Below are 16024 nucleotides of genomic sequence, written 5' to 3' on the forward strand. Positions count from 1 at the left end.
TTACATGATAGATAATCAAAGGGATTGCATGTAGCATCCTAAATTGATCATAATCTAGTTTGAATTCATATCTTAACTTTAATAGCATGGGGAAACTCTGCTTCTTTCACAACTCTGTCTCCTCCTTTTATATTGTTGCTGCCACAGTTACATCTTTATTCATGTGTGCCCAACAATAAAGATATATATTATCTTTTATGTGCCCATCTTTTAAACCATGTAGAAATAAAACATGGAATTAGAACTCAAAAATACAATTATACAGCCATATATATATATATATATACACACACACACATATATACACACACATATATATATATACATCACACAAACACACACACACACACATATATATATACATATCACGAGAGAAAGTGTTGAGTGGAGGAGGGGCAGAGAGAGAGGGAGAGAGAGAATCCCAAGCAAGCTCTGCACCATCAGTGCAGAGCCCAATGTGTGGCTTAAAACCATGAACTGCAAGATCATGACCTATGCCCAACTTGGACGCTTAACCGACTGAGCCACCCAGGCACCCCTACAGCCTTTTATATTTGCTCAAATAGTTACTTTTTAAAAAAATGTTTATTTATTTTTGAGAGAGAGAGAGACAAAGTGGGAGAGAAAGAGGGACAGAGACAGGGAGATACAGAATCCGAAGCAGGCTCCAGGCTCTGAGTTGTCAGCGCAGATGTTAAACTCACAGACCGTGAGATCATGACCTGAGCCGAAATCAAGAGTCAGACACTTAACCAACTGAGCCACCTACATGCCCCATTGTCATTGAATATTTTAAAGCATTACTTCTTCTTGACTGCCTGTTGCCTCATTATAGAGATGTACCATAGTTTACTGTAAGTGATGAGCACCTTTCTGATTTTTTTTAGCTTAGGATAAATTTCCAGAGGTGGAATAACCATGTCAAATGTTATGAACATTTTCCAGTGTTTTCATATTTATTGCCAAATTGCCCTGCAGGTTTGTGTCAATGTATGTTTCCACAAGCAGTGTATAAAAGTGTGCATTTCATCATGTCCTCACCTCTAATTTGATGGTCTTTGCCTATTTAATAGGCAAGAATAAAAGCATTTCATGATTGTTTTGTCTGCTCTCTTAAGAATTGCTCATATGACTTGAGTGTGAATCCATTCATTGTATTTTGTCCCCTCAAAACCCTGATGTATTTCGATTTGTCAGTTTCCTTGGCTGTGTGGGCCCAAGAAGTTACACTGTTCTTCTGATGAAGAATACAATGTTTTCCTTCTCTCACAAGCATAACACTTGAATTTACTTTGTAGTGAATCTGAATGGCGCCTACCCCAAGCTGGCGCCTTTCAGGCCTGCAGGACGGCTCACCTCCCCACCTCTGCTGCTGTCTGTGATTCTCAACATTCTTCTGAGCCTAGCCATGCACATCGTGGGCTTCATTCTGGTCCAGAGGCAGCCTTGGTATTCCATGGAGCCGCACAGGTACTGTCACAGCTCTGTTCCAACTTCTCACATTCTAATTTCAACCATCACCTGGCCCTTATAACAGGAAACAAATTGTTCTTCGTTCCTCTGGAGGCGCTGGCTTCTTTAAGTCCCTTGGGAAATTTTCCAGCGATCTTCTCTTCTCTGTAGCACAGGTTGAGGATATTATTCATTGACACTTACCTTTGCCTGTCTTGTGTGGTAATGATCCATGATTTTCTTTTATGTCTAGGGTGACCATGCGTTATAATTTTCCCAGGCAGCCCCAGACTAAGTCTGATATCCCAATGAAATTATTTTTTAGTTAATTAATTGTTGAAGTATAATTGGCATACAATGTTACACTTGTAACAAGCTATCAGTTTGACAGATCTTTATATCATTCGTGGTAAGTGGTGACCATCTGTCACCATACGTTATTATGATATTCTTGATTGCAGTTCCTTGCTGTAATTTGCATCCCCATGACTTATTCATTTTATAACTGCAAGTTTGGACCTCTGAATCCCCTTCCTCTGTTTTTTTCACCCCCTCTATGCATTGCTCCTCTGGCAGCAACTAATTTTTCTGAAGATATTAGTCTTTTCTTTTCACATTCAAATCTGTTCCTGTTGGATGATAAATTATGTGGTCACCCTATTTATCAATGTTCAGAGGTCTTAAGACACAAGAGGAAAAAATCATAGCTTACTCATCTCTTTCCCACATAACCTTACTATACATGATGGGCACCCAAATTATTGAATAAATAACTTGTTTAGCTAGCTAGCTAGCTAGCTATCATATATCTATCTTTTATCTATTCATCTATCCAAAAGATTGATCTGTGATGGTTTCTTTCTCCTTGTCTTTCAGTATATTCTTTCCCCAAGTGTAGGTAATTACGAAAGCATTGAGGGCATGGAATCCTATAGATACCAATGCTATAGAAACCTGTCTTCTTACTTCATTACCTTTTTTGTTTCCTTTTTTTTTTTTTTTTTTTTAGTGCCTGCACAGTGCAAAATGAAAGCATCTCAAAGTTAACCATTTCTCCCACTGTTCCAGAAAAAATTGGAAGTAACGGTGCCTTCACAAGCTTCGAAAACACTACCATATGGTTCTTGGGAACCATCAACTGTATCGTTGTGGCTCTCATTTTCTCTAAAGGAAAACCATTCAGGCAGCCCATATATAAGAATTGTGAGTAGTGTTGTACCAGATCAGAGGTGAGAAGTCATCAGAGGGAACAGACTTGCCCAGGTCACTGGGGGAGCAGCAGCGGAGTTGATGCCTATCTGGGCCTCCTAACTTTACTCCAGGGCTCTGTAAAACACCTTCTGCAGCCTCATTCTTTGCTCCTTTCCTCAAAGCTGCATTAAATTCTAGGGCTTCTTTCTCTGCCTCTTTCCTTCACTGGAAGTTTGTCTCCAGGTACCTTTTCACTGGCACCACTCTAAATTGGGACAACTCATTTCTTTCCTCACTTGTCAGTACCTGTCAGAATTCATCTGGGAGGAGGTGGACAGAGGGAGGTGTCCCAGCACTCAGCTGGGACATGTCCCCTGCCTTGAAGACAACAGTTAAGATGGCATTGTGTGGTTGGCGGCCTGGGAGTGGGTTCAGCCTGAAGGACCTTGGCGATAGTAATTGTGGAGGCTCTTGGCCAAAGTGCATGCTGCCTCCTTACATTCTGGACTGGGGTGGGGTGCGTGTTAGGAGACGTGGGTGACCTGCTTAGCCTGTGGAATATTTATTTGTATCCCATCACTGCTTCTCAAATTGGGAAAAATTATTTATTTATTTATTTATTTATTTATTTATTTATTTATTTATTTTTAAAGAGAGAGAGAGCACGCGCACAAGCAGTGGAGAGGCAGAGAGAGAGAGAAAGAGAGAGAATCCCAAGCAGGCTCCATGCTGTCAGCGCCGAGGCCGATGTGGGGCTCAAACCCATTGACTGTGAAATCGTGATCTGAGCCGAAATCAAGAGTCGGATGCCTAAACTGTTGAGCCACCAGGCGCCCCTAATTTGGAAAAGTTAGAAGCACAAGTCGAAGGATCAATATCCTCATAAAAATTTGTTTGTGTAGACAAAATTATTTTGCCTTTCTCCTTCTTGGTATGAGAAAGCAGCCCAATGTTGGCCTCTACATGACTGCAATTTCAATATTTATTTACAGCCTTCCTTTTTCCCAAAAAAGAATTTGAAGCAGGTGATTTGCATTAAAAAGACTCAGATATTTAACTGTGTTCAAGGCATTTTTTGAAAATATATTAGGTCAATGTTGCTCTCTCTCTGTTTCCCACTTTTATTCATTGAAACTTACAACATGCATGTGAAAATTTCCATCTGCCTCAAGGACATGCATAGAAATTGTGGAGGTGAGACCCATTGCATAGAAATGAGTGCTTGCCACTTATTATGCTGTGTTTGGATGTAGGAATCAAGTAAATTTAATCAGTGTTAATCTAGAATATGTCTATCAAGAGATGTGAAACTCAGTATATACTCCGATTTCTCTAAATGATAGCTTGTGTTCTTATTTCCTCAGATATATTTGTCGTTGTGCTGGTCATACAGCTGAGTGTGTGTCTATTCATTCTATTTGCTGATATTCCAGAATTATATAGGCGTTTGGATGTAAGTCTTATCTCTGGGCTATGGTGAGGGTTTATAGTTATCTAACACGCTGACTGCATGAAGCAGGTCACAATTGCAATTGACATGAATTCTTGACACTGATTATTCTTTTGGAATAGTAGAGTTAAAAAGAATACTACATTTATTTGTATTTTTAACATTTAAGCCAGCCAGGAAATAAGATTCTGTCTAGTCTTGATTTCAGGTATTTCAGAAGCATTGAACATTTTTCTTTTAAAAGATCCCTGTAAGAATGGAAACATTTATATATATTTTCTTTCAAGCATGAGAGGGTGTTTTTTTTTTGCCCTAAATGCTTCTGTTTTGAAGCTGTTGAAAACAGTTTGCCTATAACACTTTTTCTGTTAATCCTCAAATCTGTACTTACATCTTTTTTCTATAAAAACTATAAAGACGTGTTTATATGCTCATACTTAATGTCTGCAAAACTTGTTTGCAAAGAGCCATAACTTACCTCATTAACTCTCTTAGAGACAAATGTCAAACTCTATAAGAGACAATTTTTACATATACAAGCAAGGGGAACGTATATTTCAATTCTTTTAACCTATACTTTTGAACTAGAAGCTTAATATTACCAAATGTCCTTTAGACCAATAAATAGAATACAGAAGAGATGGTAAAAAGGAATGGACTTTTTTACTTACTGCTGCATGAGGCTGCTTGCCTCTCTGACTCAAAGACACATGTCACGAAGGCCAAGGTCCTATCTTATTCATTCTCATATTACCAGTGCCTAACATAGCCCGTGGCACATAATGGCAGTAAATGACTGATCATTGTACATCAGCTTCCTAAATGGAGATGACCACTGGGAACTCACAGTTCCTTGCAAACCGGCAAAACCTTCACACACCCTTCCTGACATGTGGCATACGAACTAATGTCCACATTTGGTTTTCCTCTGGATAATTGTATCGCTGTGGTTAACAGCGTAATCGCCACTATTGTTAATTATGTTCGTGAATTACAGTAAGTGGTCATGGAGATAGTTTTTACCTGCTAGCCTTCTGAGTTAAAACTTCTTAATCCTGCAGAAGTTAGGGTTAAGATATGTTGGGTTTAGTCACACTCTTTAAGCGTGAAGACTCCAACAGAGAGGCTGATTCCTCTGGTACAACAAAATAGGGAGTCTGTTTAGTTTCAGGGGGACCAGTGTGGGTCATTGCCGACATGACTGCCCAGGAGTCTGTAGAGAAGTATTGCTTACCCAGAAAATAACCATTTTTCTTCTTATTACATAAAATTGCGGGTACCTTCTAGAAAACGTGAATATGCAGGCAGAGAAAATTATAACATTATTCACAATATCCTTCCATCTTTAAAACTTCATATATTATAAATGTGCATTGACTGATTTATGCAGTATATTTTAAACGGAATCATGCTGTTTTGTAACCTAATTATTGCTCATTTAAAAAAATTGCATGAATTTTTTAAAAAATAGAGATACAGTCACATAGTTTGTTATTCAAAAGTTAAAACATTGTAACCTGTCATTCTTCCTCCTCTGCCACCGGGTCTCCTCTCTGGAGGAAACGGATGACAATACTTCATTTTATACTTTTGAGCATATTTTATACATATGCCTACACACACACACACACACACGTTTCTTATATGTGTATCCTGGCACCTTCTCACGCAAATAGCAGACTATTACATCGGTCCAGGTCTTCTGAGCTGAAGGTGGCAAAGTGAGATTAGACACACGAGCAAGCTCTGGAGGAAATGCCTGTGGGCAAAGAGACGGGGAAGCTCGAAAAGGTGGGGAGGGTCCCACACTATGATGTAGGTCTGACCCCCACGGAGAAGCAGGGGTAGGAGGGCTAGAGGGGTGGGTTTCAGACAGCAGGGCAGTTCTAAGAAAGCCGAGTCAAGTTGCCCATCGGAGGTGGCCGGTGTCTCGCGAGAATGAGTGTGACTGGAAAGCCTGCCATCCTCAGGTATTAGCTCTGAGCAGCTCATGAGTGTGGGCTCGGGGCGAACGTGGTCGGAGATTCCAAAGGTGACTCGGGAGCACCTGCCACTCAGTCTCCCAGCAGGGGACCCACGTGGGGCACGCGCGTGGCTGCCCCCATCACACTGTGTCCTTGCGTGGGACAGTGAATTTTGGTAACTGTTCCAAACAGTACATAGAGCTTCCTCATTCCTTTTTTTACACTACCACATTATTTCAATATACATACATGTATCATAATTTATATGTAGCCCCCTATTGATAGGCATTGAGGCTGCTTCCAGTGGTTTGCTCTTCCAAACAAAGCTGCAATACAATAACCTTATACATATACCATTTCAGGCATGCGCTAGTATGTCTCTAGGATAAATTCCCAGAAATGGTTTTGAACTTTTAATTTTAATGGCATTGCCCTCCATTAGAGTTGTGCCGGATTGTAATCCCCTCAGTGTAGAAGGTAGTGTATGAGACACTGCAGGGTACAACAATGTGCACTTGGTTTCATTTCATCCATCCATCCATCCATCCATCCATCTATCCATCCATCTGTCCATCCATCCATCCATCCATCCATCCATCCATTTAAGCCAAGTATCTTCACTATATATATAATGTGCCTGGGGAGGGACTGGGGAAGACACAGAGAAAGTGGGAAAGAAAGGCATGAAGTGACAGCTTGATGTCAGCCCTGCTTGCTCCACTGGTGAGTACCCTTGCAATGTGCACTCAGCCCTGAGGGTGAAGCTCTGGCTCGAGGCTCAAAAGCAGGGCTCAGCTGAGGGGAGAGGCGGCACCAGAGAGAAGAGGGCAACAGGTTTGATGTGACAAACCCTCAGAGCCTCCTGCGAATACAGCCACCTTCCTGTAGTCCCTCATAAAAGCAAGCAATGTATGCAATTGAAAACACTCTGATCAAATTTGTCAAATTTCGATCAAATGTATTTGAGGAAATTTAGAAATTACAGGGGCGCCAAAAAACGAAGACAAAAGAGAGATAAGAGAATAAAGCAGCAATCATAGTTCCATTATATATGCATGTGCATCGAATATGCATATACATAATGTATACATATAAGCATGTCTGTTATACACATGATTTATAACCTATGAAAATGCATGCTGTCAATGTGTGAACATTTCTCCGACATTCATTTGTCTTGAAACTAACAGTGATTCTCCATCTTCCACCAGCTTCTCTGCACTCCCCTTCTGTGGAGGGTTTACATCATCATTATGCTCAGCTCCAATTTCATTGTGTCCCTTGTGGTGGAGGTAAGTGCCCGCAGGCTGCTGATCACTGCAGGTAGGGATGGACGGGGAACTCTTTTGGAGCCTGAATAAAGAACAGCTTTAGCTGATAAGACTCAGCAGTGCAAGGGGACCCCTTCCCTGGCCACATGAGCAGGTGCTTTCTTGTGGTGAATTCCAAACAAGGTGTTAATTTTCTCATCTATATGGTGGGCCTGAAGAGAATGGGATTATGATGTTTAAGGTCGTGTTTGTTTCTAAAATCCACAAATAGAGAACCAACTCAATCCATCTTTTGAAATTAAATATGATTCACATAGTATAAAATTCACCTTCTTAAAAAGTGTACGGTTCAGTGGTTTGTAGTATATTTACTGAGTTGTGCAGCCACCACCACTAATTCCAGAACATTCTCATTACCCTAGAAGAAATCCTGTACCCATTAGCAGTCATTCCTCATCCCCCCTTCCCCCTTCTTCGCCCCTTGGCAAACACTAATTTACCTCCGGTCCCTATGGATTTACCTCTTTTGTACATTTCACATAAAGGGAATCATATAATATGTGGCCTTTTGTGTCTGGCTTCTTTCACTTAACAATTTCTATTTCTTTTACCTTACAGATGGGAAATAAGATCCATAGTGAGTTTTTCTTGGATTTTATTCCTCACCTCACATTTGCTCCATTTCCTCAGTAAAATGAGTTTGTGCTCTCCTTTCTCTGGCCATGCAGTTCGCTCTCTCCTCTTTCAGTGCTATTATTTAGACCAAATCTCCATTCCTCAAAGCCTCCTGGAGAACAGGGGGCACCCCTAGAAAAGACGTCTGTGTCAAACGGGAGGTGAGCATCACATTCCATCTGTCCCCAGTCCGGTAGCAAACACAGCCTTGCACCAGTGAAGGGGAACTTCCCCACCTGGCTTCCCTGCCCCACCTTCCTTAATAGGCAGGGTAAAAACCACACAGGAGCCGGTGGCTGAACAGGGCATGGAATTAAAGTATGGGAGCCTCTCTCCGTATGCAAATCCAGGGCTTCTCAAACTTGAGTGGGTATCAGAGTCACCTGGAGGGCTTATCAACACCCAGATTGTCCAGCCCTTCCCCCAGCATTTCTGATTCAAAGGTCTAGAATAGGCACAGGCGTTTGTTTCTAACGGGTTGTCACGTGATTCTTATACTGCTGGTTGAGGCACCACACTGTGAAGTACCGTGCTCACCCAGACGGTCTCCAAAGCCACCAGATTAACAAGAGAGCATCACATGAGTGTCCTCGTACCTAGCTGCAGAAGGATGAACCTTGCCCTTTAAGAGATAATCTCATGCATGGACCTTGTCCCTGGCAGGGATCACATTATTTACTCTGTCTAGTGTAGCTTCCCCCAGTATCTTCTTACCGAAATGTTATTCCATCCTCTGTGGCACGGGTAGCACCCTCTTCATGAGGCTTTCCCAAAGCCTCGATGGGTTAGGCAAGTAACAGTGGCTTAAACAGTCAAGATACTTATGGACTCACTTAACACGAAGATTGGAGGTAAATGCTTTAGGGTTGGTGTAGCAACTCAGTGGTGTCATTGGGGATCATCAACCTGTCCCTTTTCTGCCTCCCCATCTTTAGATATTGGCCTTTGACGTTTGCGCGTATTGCTTATGGTGTCCCGATAGCTTCCGCATAGCTGGGTTTTATCTCTGTTTTGATGCAGGAAAAAAAAAAAAGGAAAGAGAGGCACTAGCAGGCTCTTTGTCCTTAAGTATGAACCTTTTATAAGGAAACAGACATTTTCTCTAGCCACCCTGAAGACTTCCTCTTATGCCTCATTGGTCAGAACTCTGTCTTATTGTCATCCTGAGTAGAAAAGGATTCTGGGAAAGTGGATCTATGCCAAAAAAGTAGACAGATTTGCTCAGGTTGTATGTGAGCTTTTTCCTCTTAGGTGGGGAGGTGAAGGTTGGGAGGAATGTGTTACAGGGTAACTGAGCAACAAAGTCCGCCGTAATCCTCTAGCAGGAAGCCATTCCCTGCCACCATGCTTGCAGTGAGCCAGACTGCATCAGCCGGAAGTAGTCCTCCCGGCTTGGAATCTCAGCTCCACCCCTTCCTTGCCGCCTGACTCTGGGCAGCACTTGCTCCTCCATGTCTCTGTGTCTCTGTTTCCTCATCTAAAAAATCATGATAATCAGAGTACCTGACCTCATAGGGTTACTGTGAGCATGAAATGTGAACCCAGAGGAGCACGTAATAAATGTTTGATAGATATCGACTATTATTATTATGTTGTCTCTTGTGGTTCTTAGCATTTCTTAGTTCGTATCTATCACTCATGCAGGCTTTCGTTTGTTCATTCACTCTTTCCCCAAACATTTTTTGACCATGTGCCGTGACCCAGGGTGCAATTCGAGGCAGATCCCGATGACGGAGGGGTATTCCTCTGCATCTACAGCAAGGAAGAGGACCAGTGCTACAGTTATCTGTGTGTAGATTGTCTATAGGCATAAACTGTGCTGGCAAGAGCTCATCTCAGTACCTACAGCGTCTAAAACCCTGCTTTATTCTAATGGAAGCTGGGTAAAGCTTTGTTCAATTATTAAATGTCAGAAGTGATGCTGCTCGCCTCCAGCAGATGGAGAGGGTAATATGATACTCATGAAAGATTAAGTTTCTCCTTTGTTTCTTGAGCCCAGTGAGAAATGGAGACCGGTATGGATGTTTAGAGGAGGTTCCCAGCAGCTTTCACACTGAGAAATAACACTGTGGGGTCCTAGCTCTCACCCCCAGGCCCCTGCACTGCAGTCTCCACTTGTTCGAAGTTACCCTTCTGCTGTCAGTAGGCATTTGGGTCTGTGGTGGAAGGCAGTTGTAATGGAGAATTACAGACACTAAGATTTCATGCCCGATGAGGTGAGCCTAGCAGAGTAGGTAACGACCACAGACTATCATGGATGCAGCAAAAATGTTTCCCTCACATAGCTGTAGGTGTTATCGGACAGGAGATAGTGAAGATTCCTGTGCTAACTCCATTGTACCTGGCCAGCCTGTGACACGGATGGTCCAGAGAGGTTTCAAGGGACAGACATGGGGGGTGGCTGGCCTTCTGTTGCCATATGGCCTGGTCCGCTGAGAGGGCTAAGATTATCCCTAATCTTAGAGCAGCCCAACAAACAATTTTGAATGGGACATTATCCTTACCTTGCTTTCTCATGGTCTGACCTCCAACTGCAAGGTGTAGGAGCTAATCTGGAGAGCTCTATTCCTTCTCCATTTTTATTACTTACATGTTTGTGTATATACAGGTATGTGTGAATTATTTTAGTAGCCAATCTGAAAAGCTTGTGTGGTGAAGTTTTGTTTTTGTGTGTTTTTTTGTGTTGTGTTGTTTTGTTTTGTTTTAGGAATGATATTTCATCAAAGAGTTCCTTTTTTGTTTCTTTTTTTAATGTTTTATTTATTTTTGAAAGCAAGAGAGACAGAGTACAAGTAGAGAGAGAGGGAGACACAGAATCCAAAGCAGGCTTCAGGCTCTGAGCTGTCAGCACAGAGCCCAATGTGGGGCTTGAACTCATGAACTGTGAGATCAAGACCTGAGCTGAAGTCGGATGCTTAACCAAATGAGCCGCCCAGACGCTCCGAGGGATTCCTTTTGTTTCTAGTTCTACATTTAATTTATAATGTGGACTGACAGAACAGGTTTCTTCTCAGTGCTTCAGTTTCCCTTTCCAGATACAGGCCATTATACTTCTAGAATTATGAGAATACTCAAGGCAGTTCTTCAGCACTAAAGTTTCCATGTGTGTCTGTATGTGTGTTTTGTTTTGTTTCATTTCTTTTCTCTTTTTTTTGTTTAAGACCTGGTAATATTTCCTAGAGGTAAGTTATACTTTAAGACCATCAATGGATCCTATGATCCTGCCCTGTTCCAGATGGATGGAGAACTACTGTTCTCTTATTAAATAAGAAGGAAAGAAAAAAGAAAAGAAAAGAAAAAAGAAAAGAAAAGAAAAGAAAAGAAAACAACCTTGCTGTGGGAAAGTAGAATGACAAGCCTGGCTAGGGGAGCCCTGAAGTTGGCAAGATGCTCTTGAGATGACCGTGTGGGTCTTCAACATCCTGCTAGCAGATGAGCCATTTTAGAGACAGAGAGATTCAGACTAATGGTTCGCTATTATTTCCATTGGCAGTGGGGCTCAAATGTCAAAGATGGGTGGAATTTAGGAAAACTACCACTCTGGCAAAATTCCTTGTACAATCCCATAGAATTGATTCTTTCAGTTTAGCAAAGATACCACTGGTAGACACCAAAATGAGTTCTAATTCTGTGGGACAGCAGGCTTCTCATAGTTTAATTTTTGGTTTTTTTTTTATAACTTTTATGATGGTTAACTTTAATACTTATGATAAAAATGAAAAAATAACAGAATAACCTCTTATACACTCTGTATTATAAGTTATAACTTGGGCTCTGTTTGAGGTTCAGTCTAACTCATGAAATAGAATGGCAGTCCAAAATCTTTCCAAAGAGGCATATCTTTTGTAGTCTTAAAAAAATGCATTGTAATGAAACACTTTGTAAATGAAGGTTAGAGGCCACAGTGAGCAGGGCCACAGTACATAGCTATTTGTGAAATAAATAATTCAGAAAGACGGTAAAGGGAGGCACCTATGCAATGCCCTGCCCTGCATTGTAAGGAGAGTTACACAAGGAAGGAATTATTATTTCTAATCACTGGGGCTCAGAGAAGGTAACTAATTTGTCCATAGTAGATGTCGGAGCTGGAACTTGAATCCAGATCTGTCCAAGTTTAAGATCGTGGCCCATATTCCAACCTTACTGACCTATGTTCATGACTGTGGCAGGCACACCAAAGGCACATCGTATGTGTGGCACATCCTTCTACAGGGTAATTCCATGGGGGTGTGGTATGGAGAAGAGTGCAGAATTTGAATGATTTTAAATATAATTTATTTATGAGATTCAAAAGGAATTTCATCCTTGAGGCAGACTACTTCAAGCTGTGCTTCCAGATTCTTAAAACTGGGAACTCTCTCTTCTCCCAGAAGAGTCCCTTGGGTAGAAAAGCTTGAGAGGCCGAGACCTATCCCGTGAAACCACATTGGACTTGTTCGTACAGGCCTCAAGGTTGTTTTGTTTTGTTTTGTTTTTGTCAAGCTGGATCTAAGCAGCCAACGTGGTAGTTCCTTCTTAGGGCCTATGGAGGGCCATAGCCTTGACTTCTGGTTGTAAAGAGTAACTCTTTTGTTTTGCAGGAGGCCATTATTGAAAATCGAGCCCTGTGGATGACCTTCAAAAGGTGTTTTGGCTATCAGTCAAAAAGCCAGTATCGGATCTGGCAGAGGGCCTTGGCAGATGACCCCAGCTGGCCCCCGCTAAACCAAATGTCCTACTCCGACATGCCAGAATGTGGCAGGGGAGTGTCTTACAGCAACCCGGTGTTTGAGAGCAATGAGGAACAACTCTGAGGCCAAAGTGATATCTAAGTTGGTAAAGCATAGCGACGATGACAACAGGGACCAGTTTCAGTGGTTTTCTAACAGTGAGACCCTTACAGAATCACCTGGAGTTTTTGGAACAAAAAGTCTATTCAATCACGGTCGCAAATTCAAGTTTACCTGATAAGATACTTTCTACAAAGCAGAACACTGCCCCCAAGAAGAGTGCCTTCCTCTTGATTCTGAAAGGACAGAAGGTATTGGTGAATCAAGATGGACCAACGATGGCAATGGGCCCAGAGATTGGGAGGCTAAAGGACAAGGGAAATATATAATCTTTTTTCTTAGATAACATATTTTTTAAATGAACTGAGAGAAAGTAGCAATATGTGTAGCCATAGAATTGTAACATGTGAAAGATCACCTTTGGGTTCTTATTTTATTGATGGAAAGACAAGTGCATGAGAGCCATTACACCAGTCTTCACTGTATGGTGTCCTTTCCTGCCTAGTACTTTCAGAGTTTCCCCTACATATTTGGAAGGATGGGCTAAGCTCATACTTCAGTCACAAACAAGTCCCTTCTCTCAGTGGCTTAACACACAAGAGCTTCTTTCATGGCCCAGGTGACTCTGTAGACTAGCTCTCCTCAGTGGTCACTGCTTCAACCTGTTGGCTCCACCGGCTGGAAACAAGAACTCCACATTCGCTGTGATGGGAAATGAAGAGACTGAAGAAGGTGCAAGGGCTTTCCACTGCCTCACCCAAAAAGTGAAACGCTTCTCTTCCACTCCTCAGATATCATTAATCAGGAGTTTGGCAAAGAACCTGCGAAGTACAGTCTCCTGGTTTCGTGAGCACAAGGCCTGTGCATTCACCTGGGGCCCCATGCTTAGAAGGGCCCCACATTTAGTTTCATGCTTTGCTGTTGCCATCTTGAAATTCTTAATTTCTGATGCTCTTTCGATACGTGCTACTCTAGTTTCTCTCCCAGGAATCCAAGCTGGACCCCTCACATAATTTGTGGGGCTGAGTACAAAATGAAAAAGTAGAATGGTAAGTCTGGCTAGGGGAGCCCTGAAGTTGGCAAGATGCTCTTGAGATGACTATGTGGGTCTTTTTTTTTTTTTAATGTTTTATTTATTTCTGAGAGAGAAAGAGAGAGGCAGCGTGAGCAGGAGAGGGTCAGAGAGAGAGGGAGACACAGAATCTGAAGCAGGCTCCGGGTTCTGAGCTGTCAGCACGGAGCCCGACGCGGGGCTTGAACCCACAAATCGTGAGATCATGACCTGAGCCGAAGTCGTACACTTAACCGACTGAGCCGTCCAGGCGCCCCAACTGTGTGGGTCTTTAACAGCCTGCTACCAGATGAGCCATTTTAGAGACAGAAAGATTCAGACTAGTGGTTCTCTATTAATTCCATTGGCAATGGGACTCAAATGTCAAAGACGGGTAGAATTTAGGAAAACTACTACTCTGGAAAAGTTCCTTGTAGAATCCCGTAGAATTGACTCTTTCAGTTTAGCAAAGATACAGGTCCAACTCCAAGTATTTCCACTCCCCTGTGCTATTATTTTTGAGAAAAGTTGGTCTTGTACCACAACATTATAGTTTATCAATTGATGTAAGTCCTTACGCAATCTACACATTTCTTAAGTTTGAAGCTTCAATAAATTGCCCTTGTTTTATCGTCATTACAATTTTGTCGTCTTGGATACATTTAGCACAGAAAACATCCAGATCTCTGTTAGCTCAGCAGACAACTCTGAGTTTTAGGAAAATATCCACAGATAGTATTTTAAAGCAAAAGCAAAATTTTTATTACAAACATCAAATCCTAGGTGAATGTTCTGGACAGGGAATGAGTCCCAAGCTGGTTTTGCTCCTTATCAATAGCATCTACACGCATTCCCTTCCCTGGCTGAATTCCTGAGCATGGCTGGAGGCTCTGGGACTGCAGATAATTCTGGAAACATGGTGTTTCTCAGCCATGAAAGTATCTTGTTGCTTCTGGTTTTAAAATAGGGTGTGAAGAATCATTTAAGTAGGCTGCAGAATCATTGTCTTCTTTGGCACAGAAAGAAGTGTTCCTTTTACAAAGTCAGCTGCAGCAGAGATAATGGTAGCTCTGAATGTCTTTTTCTAAAACTCATAGTTTTCTCATTTTTCAAGAGTGGAGGGCTGTGGACAGGGCAAGCTGGAGATGGTCTGCAACTTAGTCCTGGGCAAGTGCATTCCCAATTAGAAGAGCCCCTTCCCAGGCACTGTCACCTCTATTAGCTCATTTGAATTGCACGATTCACTCAGGACTCAGGCATGGAAGGACTTCTTGTCCACTTTTATAGGTGAGAAAACTGAGATTCAGAATGAGGAGAGCAGACCCAGGGCTCAGACACAGATCTCCTGAGTGAACCTTCTGTTGTTTCCAAATACCTCCCAGTTACAAAGCTCCAGCAGGGCTGGGTGTTTGGGGTGACCTCACAGTCAAACAAAGAATAGGCTTGTTATTCACCAGGTGGAAGGAGGCAACCTTTTGCTAATACCAGGGCCTAATGTCCAAATGAATGCCAGGCATCCTGCCAAGCTTGGGCTCGAGGTGTGTTCAAAACAAAACTAAATTAAACTAAAACCCATGAGCGTCTGTCTGTCTTTCTGAGATTCTGAGTTGCTCTTACCTTGGTCGTAAGGTCCATCCTCAGCAATTCAACAAGGCTGGCAGGAAACAGGGAGGGAAGGCTCCATTTCCCCACCAGCCAAAGAGCCCTAAAATCTTTGTCCAAAGGGACTTATTTTGAAGATTGTACTTGAAATTGACTGTAACTTAGAGGTAGTGAGAAAATGCTTTACCTGGAAAAGTGGGGTTGGGAGTATTGTCAAGGGATGTGAGAATTGTTTGCAAATACTTGAATTCTCTCTCGTGGGAGAGAAGGCTCCCACCTGTGCCCGGTGCATGCTCAGTGGGTAAAGGGCACAGTGGGAATGGCTTCAGGCTGACCCAAAGACCACCGCCCCAATAGTTCAAAAGGCAATGGAAGCTGGTGACCCCATGAAGTGGGTGCTCCGTGACATTGGAGGGACAAGTGGATATTAAGAGACCAGTTAGAGATGGAAGTCAACTCTCCGATGGAATTCAGTTAATTACCTGCCAGGTCTTTTACAGACTTGATACACACATGTCTCAATCTTATGCTGTGATGTGAACCATTTACTGCCACTGCACACATTGGATATCAGGCTGCCTGTTGTGGGGAGATGGGCT

General features: G+C 42.3%; 1 protein-coding gene across 1 annotated transcript in view; it reads left to right on the forward strand.

The window, feature by feature from the left end:
• The window catches only part of ATP13A4 (ATPase 13A4), a 121937-nt gene extending 107389 nt beyond the window's left edge, over positions 1 to 14548 (forward strand). The window contains exons 26-30 of the mRNA XM_077754538.1: positions 1299 to 1470; positions 2462 to 2655; positions 4008 to 4096; positions 7269 to 7349; positions 12584 to 14548. Coding sequence (XP_077610664.1) covers positions 1299 to 1470; positions 2462 to 2655; positions 4008 to 4096; positions 7269 to 7349; positions 12584 to 12796 — 749 coding nt within the window. The 3' untranslated portion in view covers positions 12797 to 14548. The remainder of the gene's footprint in view (positions 1 to 1298; positions 1471 to 2461; positions 2656 to 4007; positions 4097 to 7268; positions 7350 to 12583) is intronic.
• Positions 14549 to 16024: the final 1476 nt, after the last annotated feature.

Source organism: Crocuta crocuta, unplaced genomic scaffold (assembly GCF_008692635.1).
Source record: "Crocuta crocuta isolate KB4526 unplaced genomic scaffold, BGI_CrCroc_1.0 scaffold70, whole genome shotgun sequence".
Classification (NCBI taxonomy): Eukaryota; Metazoa; Chordata; class Mammalia; order Carnivora; family Hyaenidae; genus Crocuta; species Crocuta crocuta.